Here is a 13,068-nt window from a genome sequence, read left to right on the forward strand (position 1 = left end):
GGAGTTCTTTCTGTTCTAGAAACTATTGATGTCCCCGTATGCGGCATCTCTGGGGTGTGAGCTTTCATTTTTTGTGTTTATCATGACTCAATACTTTGATATCTATTGTATTTATAATATGATCCATAGATCAAGTATCTAATCACAGAATATCTATTTCTTTCTAAAATCCATTCTGTCCTAATGATGATGCACTAGGACTTTAAAGGCGAACCATAATTGTACTCATGGACATGTCATGGAGAATCTCCTGCCTGCTGAACAAACCAAAGCAAAAGAAAGATCGAGTTATTATCACGAGAATGAAGTAGACCTTATGGTAAATAATCCATAAGGTAATGCATTTTCGGTAATGCATTTTCAATTAGTAGCATGACTGAGTTGGTTTTAATTTAAAGTGGAAAATTGAGAGCTTTTCATACAGCTGGAAACAAGGTTGTTCTCCACAGAGGCAACTGAGTCTGTTTATTGTCACTTGTGCTTGTTTGCACTGAGGAGGATTTAGTATTTCAATCTTACTTTGTGCCACCAAGACTTATTAGCAGGTGAGATCTTCACTCATTTAAGAACAAGTCAGCAGGACAAGAGACTTCAGCCTGTGCTCTTCTTGATGATGTGAATCCCAAATACACTTCTAGGTAAGGATGGATTCTAATTTTCATATTAGCATTATTCCTTTAAGCAGCCACGATTGAAAAATATTTTCTCCATAACAGAAAACCAAGTCAGATAAAATTAATGTTTTTATATTTCTAAAATAAAAGGAACAAAGTATTTCAAGTACTTAGTTGCACTTTCAGCTTTGCTCTGGTGAAAAAAAAGGTAAATTATATGCATTGCAGTTCATATTAGGGAAATTGGTTCTGAAGAACTTGCCTTCAAATGCTTTTCTATTTCTAGGCAATCTAATTTTCATCTGCATTAGGAAAAAAAGTTAGTTTATGGTAACGTTGAGGTAAACTTGGGATGTTGTATTGTATTTTTGAAATGTTGCTTTATTTGTATACTAATGTTGTTAATGTTATTATATAGGTGTGGGAATACATGATGATAACAAAACAACTGAATTTGAGAAAAGTAATTTTTTTTAGACAATATAAATAAAGCAAAACCTTCTAAAATTAAATAATCATAGGGTTTATATTCTTCCCTACCTAACAATAGTCAGCAACCTCAAGTAAAAATGTTCTGTATCAAATCTGAAAAATTCCAGATCTCTAAGCCTTCCAGTACTTCAGTAGTAATGTAAGTAGTAAAACCGAATAAATAAATGTAGTCTTTAGCACAGAGATGAATGAAAAAAATTCAATACTGTTTTTGTTTATTGCTGCTTGAATTGTCACTTTTGCTTTTTTTATTCTATAGGGCTAAAGCATAGAAATGCACAAGAACTACTTTCTACTCCAAAAGCAGACAAATACAATTTAGTAAGGTTTTTAGAAAGACAATTAAGGTAAATAGATTTAATAATTGATTTATTTTTAATTGCAACCCCCCCCCATTTACTAATAACTCCAGTTTCTCTGAGCTTTAAGTTCATAAAAGTATATAGATTGTCTACAAAAAGGCTGGAAAATTATGAATATGCTTTATTTTTATTGTATTTTACTCTTTTTTCACTTTAAGAGGATTTTTTTTGAACACTCAAGTTTGTAGTTTTTTCTTTAATAATTTAAATAACAATTTTATACTGGTCTAAAATATTATTCTTTAATATTTTTAAAATACTTTTTTTTTCTAAATTAATGCCCAGGACTTTCAGCAACCTAATTTGGAACTAGATGGTCTTTAAAATTCCTGTCCAGCCCAAACCATTCTATGATTGTATGATTCTAATCTTAGGAAAATAAAGTCTTTACATCTGTGGGTTGTACCCAGGTTGTAGGCAGTGCCCCTAAGGTGTTACCTACTGTGATATTTGCCATCATTACTGAATACTTGTCACTCTTGAAGGAGAAGGATGGGTTGGGGAAAGAGAGTGAGGGTCCCCTTGAATCACGTAGATGAAACCAGTAGCAATTGCCTTTGGACAATGAATCAGTAACATGTTGAATACAGAAGCACTGGGTAGTTCCTGTTTCACCAACCTGCCTTGCAGCTCTGTGGGACTTATGTGCCCTGCTGGTACCCTGCCCTGAGTACTTGCTCTACAGGCTCACTCTGCACAGGAGATGTAGGCACACTCCTGGGAAAGTACAGTTCTCAAGTAGTTCTGAATCATTGTGAATATTTTGTTGTGATGACAGTGGCACCCCCCACTGCTCCACTCCAGAACATGTCTGACATGACAGGAAGCTGTTAAGCTATAAACAGCTGTCCTGTGGTTGATGTGAGTGGCCCTGAGGCAAGATGTCTGTTGTCTGGTGCAGGCAATACAACTGCACATGAAGTTAAAAGAATAACTATGGGACTGTGCTGGCCATGACCCTTCATCTCAAGACAGCTGTCATGATATGTGTGCCTGTGTTGGTGAGACTTGAAAGTATGTAGTGATACACCACAGAATCCTCTTGCAAAATATAGGGTGGATGTGGCTATTGTGCTCCAAAGACAGCTGGAGAGATCAAGCTTGATCCAAAGGAAAATGGAGAATGGAAAATGCTGGATTTTGCTCTGTACTCTAGAGTCTACCTTTGCATTTTATTAAAAAGAGCCTGAGCAGCCAGACTACCATCCTGAAATGTGCAAGAATTGGACTCAAACCTTCTTTGACTGTGAAATGTTTAGATTCTGGCTTTTCCATGTCCTTGATCAGTGCTCTAATAAAGCTTTAGAGCACAAAATGTCCATATTACCCAAGTGCAAAAGGAGGCCCTTCTTATTAAGGTTTTCTTTAAGAGTCTTTTTTCTGAAGATATAGGGAATGTTGGTAGAAGCAGAACAGTATATCTTTTGCTATCATCTGTTCTTCAGGGGATGAAGTAATAAAAACATCAAACACAAGACAAATGTTGATTAAAATATAGGTAAGGTGTAGTGAGGAACAAGGAATAAAAGAACCTGTTATCAAGAAATTACTTTTAAGAATTATGAACAAGAATTAGAGTCTGATTTGAGCAGGAAACCTAAGAGCTAGTGCCCCTATAAGTATCACATGCTTTTCCAAAATTTCCATAATTTTCCACTGATGCTTTTCCATAAATTATAGTTTTCAAGACACCTGGCATGGGTCTGTTATGCTGCACAGCTTTTAGTGAGAATCTTAGCCTAATGGGCATTCCAAAATCTGATGTAATAAAAACAATGAGTGTACATGGTGTCATGGTAATTATAGGATACAAATTATATAGGAACAGTAAAGCAGTTTAGACATGATTTTAAAAAGAGGTTACTGTCAAGTAAATAACAATAAAGTTGTTGCCTGCTGAACTTAATGGCACCTTCAGTCCACACAGAAACATTGACTGAAACACTGTTCCTGCATAGGAGGAGTATATTGTTAGAGCAGTGCTACCCAATGACTTTTTTCAAAGGTGACAGAGGAGTGCTAAGAAATGCCAGAAACAGTAAGAGAATAAAATTTCCTAAGTGAGTGACATCAGTCATTTTTGTGGAAACTGGAGGAGTGTTACCTCAGGGTGATGCAAAAACTAAATTTGTGTACACTGCAAATGACTGTTGCTTGGAGCAAGTAATCACAGACCCCATAGGAAGAGATAGAACTTTTGGTCCCTTTCCAAGCAGCACCTCAGAAAGTTGCACTTCAGTAGTGACACAAGTTGAACATCAAAAAAAAAAAAAAGTGCTGTGCTAATATGTAAGCAAGAAAGGAACTATGTAAAATGAATAAGTCCCCAAAACAAAATTAAAAGGAGCAGTTGAGAGGGTAGAAGATTTCCAGGCACAAGGAGCTGCTTTAGTGTAGGGAAAACTCAGAACTATACATATATACAATATCCCCCAAAATGGCACCTGTAAGAAAACATTTTTTGCAGGTCCCAACACAATATTTTTGAGAAAGGTCAATACCATCCATTTTTAACCCAAGACAAGAAGGAAGCCTTCCAAAAAGTCTGTGGAGCTGACTAGTAATGGAGATATGAAAGGACACCTTTTGCTCAAGGAATCCAATAGCACAGTAAAAACTGAAGTGTGTGCTTGCAGTGGAGTTCATTACAGGGAAACATACTGAAGGGTGAGTTGGAGGAACTGTCTCAGTTTTCATTTTAAAACACATAATCCAAAAGAATAAGACTAATATATGAAACTATAATCAAACAGTATCTTACAGGGTTTCCCATAAACTGCAATTGAAGTTGAAGTTGCAAAGCTACCAGCTGTGGTGTGTGCTGAACTTGCTTTCATAGACTTACTGGCAAATGATGCAATAAGGAGAGACAAACTGGTATTTGTTAGAGAATCCTTGACCTGCTCACTCCTGAATATTGTGTGCAGGACCTCTATCTTACAAAAGGGTATAATAAAAATGAAGAGGTATATTATTTATCTTAGGAAAAATAGGGGAGGTATGCTGGAAAACAATACAATTGTGACCATTTTGGCAAAGGTGAGATGACAGTGGTTATTCCATGGTTTTTTTTAAGCAAGAACCTGACTGAACTATTTGGAAGCAGTTTTAAAATCAAAACAAAACAAATAAACATAGTATAACTCATTGCCTCAAGAAGTTTTTGAAAACCAAAATTCATGTTAGAAAGTTCTAGAAACAGGTATTAAAACAAATGATGTGCACATGCCATTCAGTTCAGTAAATCCATAAGGTCCAGGTAATGGAACTTGGCAGCATATATGTTAAAATAATCCAGAAAAATAGGATATTTAACTTATTTTTCCTAACATCTGTTACTGATCCTACTGATCCTTTTAGTCACAGGAGAGTGGACTGGGCAGATATTCCATTTGGTGTATTTTTGTGTGTAGATGTGTCATGTCCCACTTCTACACAGAAGAGAGCACCCAAGATTCATAGATGCCCGTGGTCAAAGTTTTTCTGGACCTTTCTGGTAATGGGTCAGGAGGCTTTGAGGGTCTTTTGGTGGTCTTGATCTCCCTCTACTGGATTGAGCCTCAGTTAACAGTTCAGGCCACTTCTTGACCTCACCTCTGTGCTTGCGCTGTCCTTTACGTTGTGTGGTTGCCATGGACCAGAACAGGGAAGTGGGCACCAGGAAGGTGCTGCCCTACCTACACATGGTCCCCCTTTCCAGACACATCCTGTTTTAACTTGCCTTCTTGAGTGGTCATCAATGTTTGAGGCATAGCAACACATTAACTTCTTGCTGTCCAGGCTTCTACGAGATGACGAAATTTAATTGTTATTTTTTAACCAAAATAGTTAAATTACATTTTGTTCAGTACTGTGATTGATACTGCTTATCTTCAAAAAATAAAGCCTTACTGGAAAATTGACAAAGTGGACGCACATGAGTATCTCAAATACAAGTACAGTAATACATTGACAGAGTAGACATTGTATTTTATGTGTTATTAAAAAAAGTATTAGTAAAGCCAGATCCTAGCAGATGGTGTTAATTGTATGTTCCCTACTGTAATGGATATAAAAGATTTTGCAAGAGCACTGATTAGCTGGGTTCTGGCACTGTCCTACTGAGAGATATCTCTCAGCTGTGGGCAAGCTCTCTCTATGGAGGAATGACTCCCTATTCGCCTTGGGTGTAACATAGTCTGTATGAACCAGAGAGTGTGTTTTTGGAATACTTGTTCCTTGTAGTGGGACTATGAATTGTAGCAACCAGAGGGACATTCTTGGGAATTTTGTTATGCTAGCAGGTGTTGAGGTGTTGTGACTCACTCCTGCATTGCTTTCAGAGCTGGTGGTGTTGAGCTTCTTTGTAAAAACGTGCATACTTTTTGAGAGCCTTGACAATCCAAAAGCTCAAGATTGGCTATTGAACAAGATGCCTCTATTGATATAATTAGGTAATAAGTGAAATAAGTTCAAGGCACAGATTTCTGTGGGAAAAGAATCTGTTTTTCCTGCTGAGGAAAAAGAAGAAACCAGCCTTCCAAAACCAACAGCTTTGGCAAAGCTGTTTTTCTTTTTATTCAATGCATTAGAAAGCCAGGAAAATAAGTAGGCATAAGAATGCATTTGAATTCCAGTGAACCTGCCTGATGCATCACTCTAGAAACAAAGTTCCCATTTATATATAGAATTTACAGAAAGGAAATTGGTTAAAACTGATCTAATGCTGATGTGATCCAGAAGGAAGGGGGTTTTACTGTGATTGTCAGAAGTCCACATTTCCTAATTTTCAGAACATAAGAAATTAGTTGAACATGGTTTATATTTCCCACAACTAGCAATTTTCTGTCTTTGGAAAGTTTTAGAGGGAGGAGCTCAGAGGTGCTGTGGGAGGGGCTAAAGTTCATATTAAAGTTTTGGCACAAGAGGGAGAATTGTCAGAGTAGAAGGCTTCTTCTGAGGTTTCAATTTAAGATGATCAGTATTTATGTTCAGATTCTTCTAATAATTCTGTTTTGGAATGCTGATTCTCACATTATTCCCAGGATTGAAGAATGTGGACTTTCATGTTCTCAGGTAACCTCTTACTTTTTTCAATTCACTATCAATTAATATGGTAGTTGTGTGCTGCCAAAATAATTGTAGGAAAAGGAAGAAAGCAAAAATGGAAAATACTTCAGCTGTCCTGAACATTCACTTTATATTCCTGTCATTCTGAATGAAGTGTCCAAAGCAGCAAATATGTTTGAGGGAGTGTAAGAAAATGCATCTTTCATTATTTCCAACTGCTGTTTTTAGTACCTTTTAAAATCTGTATTTTGTATTTGAAAAAAAATTATTTTGTTCATATTCATTACTTTGCACAGTCGGTTTTTACAACAGCAGTGATGCCAAAAAGATGCGGAGGGAGGAATGGGAGGTTTCAGAAATTGCTAATTATGTCAGGAATATATGAAACACTGACTTTCCTGTGAATAAATGAATTAAGCATGAGAAAAAATAAAACCTGTTTTTCATTTTGTGGGATGAATTGACCTCACTATTAAATTTAATGACTTCTGCATGTGCATGAAAGTGGAGTGTGAACCACACCATCTCTTTACTAGCTTTGGATTTTGTATAATTCCAAATATCCCCGCAAAGGGGCAGTATGGAGACATTCTGCTCCTCTTGGCATTCTGAAATTGTAAGCATAGAGTAAACTGAAAGATAATTTTTAAAAAAAGTATTAAATAATAGGGAATCTGACTTTCAGTCTTAGTGGAGGTTGATAACTGTGTACTTGGTACAGAGAAGTGGAACTGAGGGCATGAAAGAATTTGGCTGTCTGTACAATCATCTGCTTGAAGATATCAGTGATTAGGCCAAGCAGTGAGATGTTCTAAAGATTGTCTAAATGTGGTCGTACTACCCAGATATTAAGTTAGTTCATGTTACAGAAATTTATTCTGTATTTTATACATGTATCCTAGGAAAACAGTAGGAATAAAGATGCTTATAAAATACTAGATTGAGCAAAAAAAACCCCTCCCTATATTTAAATATTCCTATATTATAGTTATTATTCCTGTATTCAAATTCTGCAGTCTCTATCCACTGAGATAAAGTTTTTAGAATAATAAAATATAGTCATAATAGATTAATCTGTAGATGTATCTGAACACTTTTCAAGAATGTTTATGTACTATACTTATGAATGCAAATACACATGTATTTTAAATAATTTATGCTCCTTGGTCTTCAGCAACGAGAGTTTAAAATGATTTTCCATTCTAATTTATCTCTCCAAACAGTGTAGGACTATCAGACTCAGCATGTAAAAATCAATACCAACATTTTTGGTGAGTTTTAGTCTAGTGGATAGGATTTATCACTGGGGACCTTAATGGGTATCTTTGTCATATCTTAGGTAAGCATGTTAAAAAGACTGATTCACTAGTTGCCTCAGATATAGACACAGCCCTGAGGTTTGGCAGAGTGGATGCCTTTCTTTGCCTTCAAGAATCTGTCTTACACCTTTTCCAATAGTGAAGGTTAGATAACTGAGAAAGGTGGTTTTTTTTTTTTATTTACAGAGGAAATATATTGTTTCCAGCATAATGGAATCAATCAATCAATCTTTTGTGATAGAGGCAGGATTCAGTTCATGTTCTCTATGTGCTGTTTCTGCTAGTTGTATTCAATAGAATACTGAATGCGTTAATGACTTTTTAAGACAAAAATGTTTTCTCAGTGGGAACAATAATGATCTCAACAGGATAAATTACTGCCAGCATAGCATTTTCAATCTAGTGCAAAGCATTTTAGCTACATGAACTTTAGAGTCTCATGACTAGCTTGTTAGAGAAAACTTCTTCCTTTTCCTTTGAAAGTAATTTCAGTTTTCCTACATAACTGACCACTATTTGTGGGCTCAATCGCATTCCTACATTCCTTTTAAAAGGAAGCAGTCAGTCTTCTCCATAAGTGATCTTTATAGGGCCACTAACCAGAGGTTACAATTTGTCTTTGTGTGCAATATGTGTGTACTGATTTCTCCTCCAAACTTGAGGCTGTGTGGTTCTCCATAAAGCAATAGGGGGATGAAAAGCAATTAATTTGATTTTGAGCAGGTTTAATAACTGAAACTGTTGAGTCCGACTGGCAGACTAGATTTTAAGGTGGCTGCGTCCATTGGATATTTGTGAGCAGTTTTGATCTCCTTGGGTACTCCTTAACAGAGTAAAGCACTGGTTGTACTTAAGAGGGAAATAGTGACAACTATTTTGAGGTATATGACTTGAAAAACCTTTGCAACGAACTGTTTGGATTTTGGATCTTATTACAAGTTTATGAACATTCTTAGTTTACCATAAGTATTCAGCAAGACGCCCTTGCATTGCCTTTCATAAGGCAATATCCAGGTTTCATTACTGTACCAGAAACTGTACGTCTGTTCAGTACGGGAAAGGAAAAACCAAAAGAATATTGGATGTTTATGCCAATATTATATGAAAATTTAAACAGCATGAAAATATACAGTTGTGGGTTGAGTGATGGCAAAGGAACAACTAAGCTTTTATTATGTATTATGATTTATTTCTCCTTCCATATTTTAATGACTTGGCTTTAGAGATCGCGTGATATTCTAGTATTCAGAGGTTAAATTATATGGGCATGGTCTCCATGCCCCACCCAATAGCAAACACAGTTATCAACCAAGTTTCCCTGTAAAAGCATTGGGGAATCCCAGCCTGCAATTGAAATTGGGTTTGTACTCTACTCCTTTTACAATCCACATTGTTTGCAGGCTGTACACAAAGAAACAGGCTTATGCCAAATTTGAACAGCTGGTAAAGATCAAGACCACTACATCTAAAAACACTCCCCAGAACACTGGGAAATAGTATTTGTATTGTCTGCCTCTGTACGTAGCAATATTTCCAAAGTCTGTAGATAAACAAGGAAACCCTAAACCGAATCTAGGATTTCCCTGTAATTATAAAAGTTATTGGCAGCAAATTCTTGATATAGCTACTGCTTGGTCATGCTATTTATAATTGAAATATGTGGTGTTTCTTTACCGGATCTTTATGCCATGGATTAGTCCATTCTTGCTGAATACTACACACTGCAAAACCAGTGATAGACCACTAAGTCAGCTGACATGCACTGGTATTCTTTTTTCATTATTAAGCAATTCATATTTTAAAAGTGATCCCAAGCCTCTAAAAAATGAGCATGATAATCTAGGTGACATAATTCAGTTATTCTCTAAAATCTGATTGAAAAACTAATTTTAGACATGGAAAATGTCTAAAGAGACTAAAGACCTGTCTTAGAGTGAATGAGAGAGATAGATTGCAAAGTCCCAGCATAGAAAGATGATTCAACACAGACTTTTTTGTGCCTGCATTGATATACCTGATGGCTGAAGGAGATGCATAAAAATATAAAACATATTATCTGCTAATATTTGCTGAGATGCAGTACAATCCACAAGAGGATTTCATATATCTGCCCATTTACAGATGTTTTTCATAGTAGTTTTCACACTGTCAGAAAAATACATTTCCTTCTAAAACTTTTTTTTCCATTTTTTTCCTTCTGATTTTGTTAGCATTTATTGGCTATTTTTTGGAAATCGGAACATTATTTGCCATCTTAAAAAAACAAATGAGAAAATATGCCTAAAACTGCAGTGTGTTGCTGAGGAAGTTCCAGACCAGCTTTAAACTACTTGGCTAGGAATGATCTCAGAACCAGTAAATTCACATATATTCAGATGTGATACAGATGCATCCCAGCACTACCCCTGCATTCACAACCGTAGGAATTCACTGGGCCAGAATTTTCTGAGGTCATGAGTAAACTGGAAAGTCACCTTAACTAGTGATGCTGAGTACTGGAATAAATTGCCTGTGGAACCTGTACAGATCTCTGCACACAGTAAGAAAATATAGCCCAGATATGTCTAATATAGCTCACATACATCTCAGGTAAAGGTCATTCTTCCCAAGACAGAAATGTAGAGTAGATGACATCTTGAGGTTTTTTCAAAGATAAATACTTCTGCTTTCATTCATTCATTCATTCATCCTTTTCTCTTTTGTGGGATCTATAGATGGTCTTTCAAATCATATTTCACATATTGCTTTGTAACAGTCAGCAGAGCTGAAGCCCTGTTTTGCTCATAGTGTGTCCTGTCCTTGCAGCATGCAGAATATGGGACTTGCCATGAAAACTGTATGGGACATGCAATCTCATTCAGGAGATGTCTATGCAAAAATGAAGAGAGTTTTAGTTTTACTTTGCAACTTACCTGTAGGTCTTTCTTTTGCAAGGAAGTGTTTCAACATAGTTGCTTTGAATAAGTGTGGTAAATTTCAATCATTTCTGGAAAACTGACTGTCTTGAAATTGCCTCTACTTGTCTGCATATTTTCAGAGAGTGTGAATCACATAAACAACACTGTACAGTACTAGATGTGCATTCATTGTCTTTTCTTGGAAAAAGAATCTGAGGAAATAGAATTTATTGCAGTTAAGAATTTTCACTGTCTCCAGTTTTGTTTTTCCCTTTCATCCCTACATATGCAAACTTCCTTAATCTTTTTCCCCACTTCCTCATCTCTCTGACCTGCTGTTCATCCTTCTGTAACTGCAATGAGTTTTCTCCATTACTTTTCAAATTTTGATATCTTTATGTTATAATTTGTCATAGTTTGTGGGTTTTTAATTTATTTTTATAATTCTCATTATATTGTGATGCTTCATGATTAGTTTTGGTCAGTAGTATGCGTTCTTTTGATTTTCTTCTCCCTCATTTTCAATATATTCTATTTATGTATGATACAATAGAATAATTTTTAGTGCATGGTCACACCTGTGTTACCATTCAGTCTGCCTTTGTAGCTTATTTTCTCTTCCACTTAGAGGTCAAAAAGCACATATGCTTTTTAGGCAAATGTGTGGCATAGGTGATTTTCAGTGACTAAGTGCTATCATTAAAAATGAGACATAGTGTGAAGCAAAAATGAAGTTACTGAACACTGATGGATTTATTAAGCTGAGGCTGTGCCCATGAATTACTGCTGCTTCTAGGGACAAGAGCATGATCAGGAGGGTCAGGCAAAACAATGGTGCTGTTGTAAAGTTGGTAGGATCCTGCCTCTTTGGAAGCCTTTCTCTTGGACCTCTGCCTCCTTTAATAGGATTATGCTAAATTTAGCAACTACAGTACGAGGAAGATACATTATATAAAACCAAACTATATGATTATTACATAGTTTGTTCCCCTTTCCCCCCCCCCCAAAATTACTATTAACAGTAAAAATTTGGAGAAATAGGTTATGTAATGACTTTTCAAATAATTATTTTTTGTTTTGTATTATATATTACTTATTTCTCCTTAAAATTTCCAAATTTAGTCATAACTAGCTTCTCTGTCAATTATCTCAAACTGAAAATGTTTCACCTAGAATACACACTATAGGTATTTTCAGTAGGGCTTTTCTACAAGCAAATTTTGAGTGTTTTTTAATTTTTCATGTATTCACACTGCTAGTTCTTTCAGGGAAAGGTGTTTTTGGCTTTTGTTGCTCTTGATAGGAGTGGAAGGGCATGTATGCAGGGATTCTGGTATAAGGTTTCTGATGAAGGATCCAGACTTTCAGACACAATAATGCAAGTACGAACAGTTAAGAAATAATCCTCTCTCTCAAAAAATTTCAAATAGCTGCAGTATGTATTTAAGTATAGCTGTAAAAACCTTCATGTACTAAGATTTTCCTCATTTGCTGTGGCTAGAATATTTCTGTAACTCAAGAAACACTATTAGAGCCAGTCAGGCATCTTTAGCATTGTGTTTAATGGAAGCAGATCCTTAACTGATACTGTGGCACCAGGCAGGAATACAGTAGCCTCCCAGGACTGCCATCTAAGACCACTCTTCCATGGCTTCTAGCATGTCCTGCAGGATCATTTGTATGGCCTTACACCCCTACACAACAACATAACAAGCTAAGGATAGAAGAAAACCAAAGTCAATATTTAAAAATATTTCTCATCAGGAAAAGCTATAATCAGGGGTAGTTCCAGGATTATTTAGATTGAAATTTTCCTCTATTTAAGGAGAAGAGGGAAAAATATAATTTTAATGGGAGCTACAAAAACCAGAGACGTGCTCCTGCTTTGAAGGGAGTCTCAACCCTGACATGTGGTCTCCAAAGTCTTGAAATTGTTATAAGAAATTATTGTCAAGTGTGCTATGGTATTCTAAATTTTAGTATGAGTTTGTGATCCATGCTGGCAGAGTTGGGCTTAGCAAGTTCATTTTTAAGTCCCTACGCCCCCAGCATGTCAGGATAGTGTCTGCAACACTCACCCATTTTGTGATGCTGCTTCATTCTTATGGTTGCAGGTTATTAAATACAGATTCAGTGGAGATCATGAGAAAACATTAGCGACTTGTCAGGGCAGTATGAGAAACCTGCATGCTCAGCATGGTGCTGCCTCAAGTTAAGACAAGGGAAAAAGTTAAGCATTGGTTTAGTCTGATCTCCACTCTCTAGAGCCCAGGCACCTGAGTTATGAGCCGGAGTTCGATGTTCTCTCTGTAGAGCAGCTACTGAGAGCCACTCT

At 36.2% G+C, this 13,068-nt stretch overlaps 1 protein-coding gene across 3 annotated transcripts in view; it reads left to right on the forward strand.

Moving 5' to 3' along the window:
• Positions 1 to 317: 317 nt before the first annotated feature.
• Positions 318 to 13,068, forward strand: part of IL17REL (interleukin 17 receptor E like) — a 45,832-nt gene continuing 33,081 nt past the window's right edge. For 2 of the 3 annotated variants that reach the window (XM_017818158.1, XM_017818159.1), the window contains exon 1: positions 6,422 to 6,523. In XM_017818158.1, the coding sequence (XP_017673647.1) occupies positions 6,422 to 6,523 (102 nt within the window). Of the gene's footprint in view, positions 639 to 1,365; positions 1,454 to 6,421; positions 6,524 to 13,068 lie in introns of those variants that run through there. The other variant, XM_017818161.1, reaches the window with a different exon arrangement.

The sequence above is a fragment of the Lepidothrix coronata genome, unplaced genomic scaffold (assembly GCF_001604755.1).
Source record: "Lepidothrix coronata isolate B3197 unplaced genomic scaffold, Lepidothrix_coronata-1.0 Scaffold66, whole genome shotgun sequence".
In the NCBI taxonomy this organism is placed as follows: domain Eukaryota; kingdom Metazoa; phylum Chordata; class Aves; order Passeriformes; family Pipridae; genus Lepidothrix; species Lepidothrix coronata.